This window comes from Halyomorpha halys, unplaced genomic scaffold (assembly GCF_000696795.3).
Source record: "Halyomorpha halys isolate HHAL.00 unplaced genomic scaffold, Hhal_1.1 Scaffold312.1, whole genome shotgun sequence".
Taxonomy (NCBI): Eukaryota; Metazoa; Arthropoda; class Insecta; order Hemiptera; family Pentatomidae; genus Halyomorpha; species Halyomorpha halys.
Genome location: NW_027105402.1, coordinates 82,800 through 86,298, shown reverse-complemented (window position 1 = coordinate 86,298; position 3,499 = coordinate 82,800). Strand labels below are relative to the sequence as shown.

The 3,499-nt window shown below is 31.8% G+C and overlaps 1 protein-coding gene across 1 annotated transcript; it reads left to right on the top strand.

The window, feature by feature from the left end:
- Positions 1 to 1,946: 1,946 nt before the first annotated feature.
- On the top strand, positions 1,947 to 3,499 carry LOC106681131 (tetratricopeptide repeat protein 5). Its single transcript, XM_014421295.2, has one exon. The coding sequence runs from the start codon at positions 2,153 to 2,155 to the stop codon at positions 3,443 to 3,445; it is 1,293 nt and encodes a 430-aa protein (XP_014276781.1). The 5' UTR covers positions 1,947 to 2,152; the 3' UTR covers positions 3,446 to 3,499.

Below are 3,499 nucleotides of genomic sequence, written 5' to 3'. Positions count from 1 at the left end.
TTATATTCGTCCATTTTATAGAAAAATAATCTCTTATTAGAAAAAATTAAATGATTAACCATCTGAATACGTTTGTATTTGTATAAAGACGACATTTTTTGTCTTACAGCTATACATAGATATATTTTATGATCGCGTATAGATTAATTTTAACTTTTCTGATTTCTAACATATTAAGGCACCTTTATATGTTTCGAGATATGTAGAATATGAAAATGCTATCGGTTTTAAGACCGCGTATCGATTTATTTTAACTTTCTTGATTTCTAAAATATTAGGGTCTCTTTATATATGTTGAGATATGTAGAATAAGAAAATGCTATCGATTTTAAGATTGCCTATCAATTTATTTAACTTTATTGATTTCCGACATGTTAGGGGTACCTTTATGTTTTGAGATATGTAGAATATGAAAATACTATCGATTTATTATAACTTTTCTGATTTCTAACATGTTAGGGCCTCTTTATGTTTTGAGATATGCCTATTTCTTATCTTAGTAAAAATAAATCGATATCTTTTTCATATTCTGCATTCCTCAGAACGTATAAAGGGACCGTAACATGTAAAGAAATCAAGAAAGTTAAAATAAATCGATACGCCATGTTAAAATAGATAGCATTTTCATAATCTGCATACCCGTAAACCTTGAAATTGGCCCCAATGTATTAGAAATAAAAAAATTTAAAATAAATCGATATGGGATCTTAAAATCGATAGCATTTTCATTTTGTACTCGTCTGAATATGTGAAGTAGAACCCTCATACATTAGAAATTGAAGGTGGTAAAAAAATAAGTGAATTTAAAAAAAAAAAAAATCAAATTTTTATTCGAATAATATGTATTCGACTAATTTTTCATTCGACTAATTTTTTATTCGATTGAAATAGTATTTTAAATATACGAATAAAAAAGTATTCAAATTGTTTAGTCGTATTTTTATTCAAATAAAAATTTATTCGTCTCTCGTCAATCGAATAATAAAGCATTCGTCACTTGTCAATCGAATAATTTTTGCCCAACTCTGTTTCAGAGGTGCTGAGGATGAACATGAAATCGATTTCGTACCCATTTTTAAATTTTCTGTGAGCATATTGAGGGTCACCACTGTCAGTAATCCGAAAAGTTAAAATGAATCGACATGCAACCTCGTAATCGTAAAATCGATTCTAGTTTCATCCTCTGCGTCTCTGAAAATATAGGAGGATACCATAATATTTTGGAAATTGTAAAAATTAAAATAAATCGATAGACAAGCTCTCGCGATCATTAAATCGATTATTTTTCCATTCTCAACACTTCTGAAAAAATATTAAGGGACCCTTATATTTTTGCTGAAATAAATCGATTGACAAGAAAAAACATAAACATGGTCATATTTTAGAAATAAGAAAAATAATATGAAGTCTTTTTTATTACAACATTATTTTTTAGTTTGTAGTTGAAACTACAGATAAAACTTACTATTTATTAATTTTAGCTATAGTGAGCTAAAAAATAGTTGCTTATTTCAAAGAATAGCTAATTTAGTCCTAAGAATTAGCAATGAATAAACTGATAACAACTAACCAATTAGTTTTAGTTTCCAAAACAACTACAGCTGATTTAAATGTTAGTTATAGTTAACTTTTACCCTACTCTGGTTACGCGTACAAAATACCTACCTAATGTATATTACAATTTATTAATTGTTGTTTCTATCATTATTGTTTTTTTATTGGTAAGCCTATTTTTGGTTTTATTGTAATTGCCTCTTTAAGTGAATTGACGACGTTAACAACAGACATATGCTGCTGTTATTTAATAAGCATTTAATTTTATTTGTTAAGGCTTTTAATATATTTTACTTTAAGCAGCCTGTTCTACCTCTGTCTAAATCATATGGTAAAATATAAGAACGAAAATGATAAAGTTAACTCAGCTTTATAATTACAAGGTTTATTTATTCTTATATAGTATCGATTTTATTAAATTATTAATTTAATTTACTTCTTGTCATAATTGAAAATATTTTAATCTCCACCATCCTTACTAAAGCTAATTTAAAAGATAATGAACATTCGTCCAATTTAAAATTATATTCGGCAATTAGTTTGGCAGTATTCATTCACTAACCTTTCCAATACAATAGTCATATGTGTTTACAAGTAGATGTGCTTTGATACGATGTGTACGTGTAATCAGACGGAAATTGATAGACTTGCTACGATAATCAACGACATCGTTGTTTACGAAAGAATTCATCCTGCTAAAGACAATGAAACAAAAGTTTCCAAAGCCCAAAAAATAGACCAGATGATTGTAGACGGAGTTAAAGCATTTCAAGACGCCGCGTACTCTACTAAACAAGAAGCAATCTATTGGTACCTATGGGGAAACTTGTACAGCTGCGGCCCCAATTACAAGCAAAAAAGTATAGAAGCTCTTAAAAGAGCAACGGCGATAGACCCAGACTTTATAAACGCTTGGAATGAACTGGGCGAATGTTACTGGAACATCATGGAAGTGGATCTTGCCAAGGAGTGCTTCGAGAAGGCTCTGGAAAAATCTGTCAATAAGGTCTCCTTGCGGAATTTATCAGCGGTAACGAGGAACCAGTGTCAAACAATGAAACCCAACGACAAGATGGACGTTCTCAATACAGCTCTCTGCCAGGCCAAAAAGGCACTCAACCTCGACATAACAGACGGCTATTCGTGGATTGCTCTGGGCAACTCTTACATGTCTGTGTTTTTCAACTCGCCGCTACAAAGGCAATACATCCTGCAAGCTATCGCTTGTTACAGTCAAGCTGAAAAAAATCTGGATACTAAAACTGCCGCAACGGACGTCTTTTTCAATAAGGCCTTGGCTTACAAGCATTTGGAAAATTATTCTGGTGCTCTCGACTATCTCTTGAAATGTTCTGAATGTGATTGGTTCTGGGATCTTCCATCTAAGACCTACGATAGTTTGATTCAGTACTTGGAAAAGATAAAGGATAGTATCGGACACAAAGGAAAGATGCAAACTAAAAGATACAATACGATGGTGAAAGATCTAGAAATCCAAATGAGGCGGTATTCGGGCGACTCTCGCTATGGGATAATTTGTATTCAAGACCTTAAAGGTGGTTCGAACAAGGATTATATTCTGTACGGAAAGATCCTGTGGATAATGGAGGTACTGACTACGTTCCCAGTGACGGTCGGTATGGTGGATGCTAAAGGAGATGAAATTGTCGTTAGCGTATTCAACTCAAACCCTTGTCTCAACTTTTTCAAGATCGGTGATAACGTAATTATTCCCAACCCTCAGTACGAGGTGGTGGATTTCTTACATAAAGACATAGAATACAAATTTAAGAAAGTTCGAATAGATAACCCTGCAACTTTAATCATAAACTACAAGCCTTTGCCAGAGAAATTTTATGCTATGTACAATTTTGAAACTTCCCCTAACTAATATTTAAACCTTCTGTAAAGTTAATTCTTAAATTAAAGAAAAGTTTAAAATCTA

Excerpts from the sequence above, each read along its gene's own strand:
- LOC106681131 (XM_014421295.2), top strand. The coding sequence starts at position 2,153 with ATGTGCTTTGATACGATGTGTACGTGTAATCAGACGGAAATTGATAGA.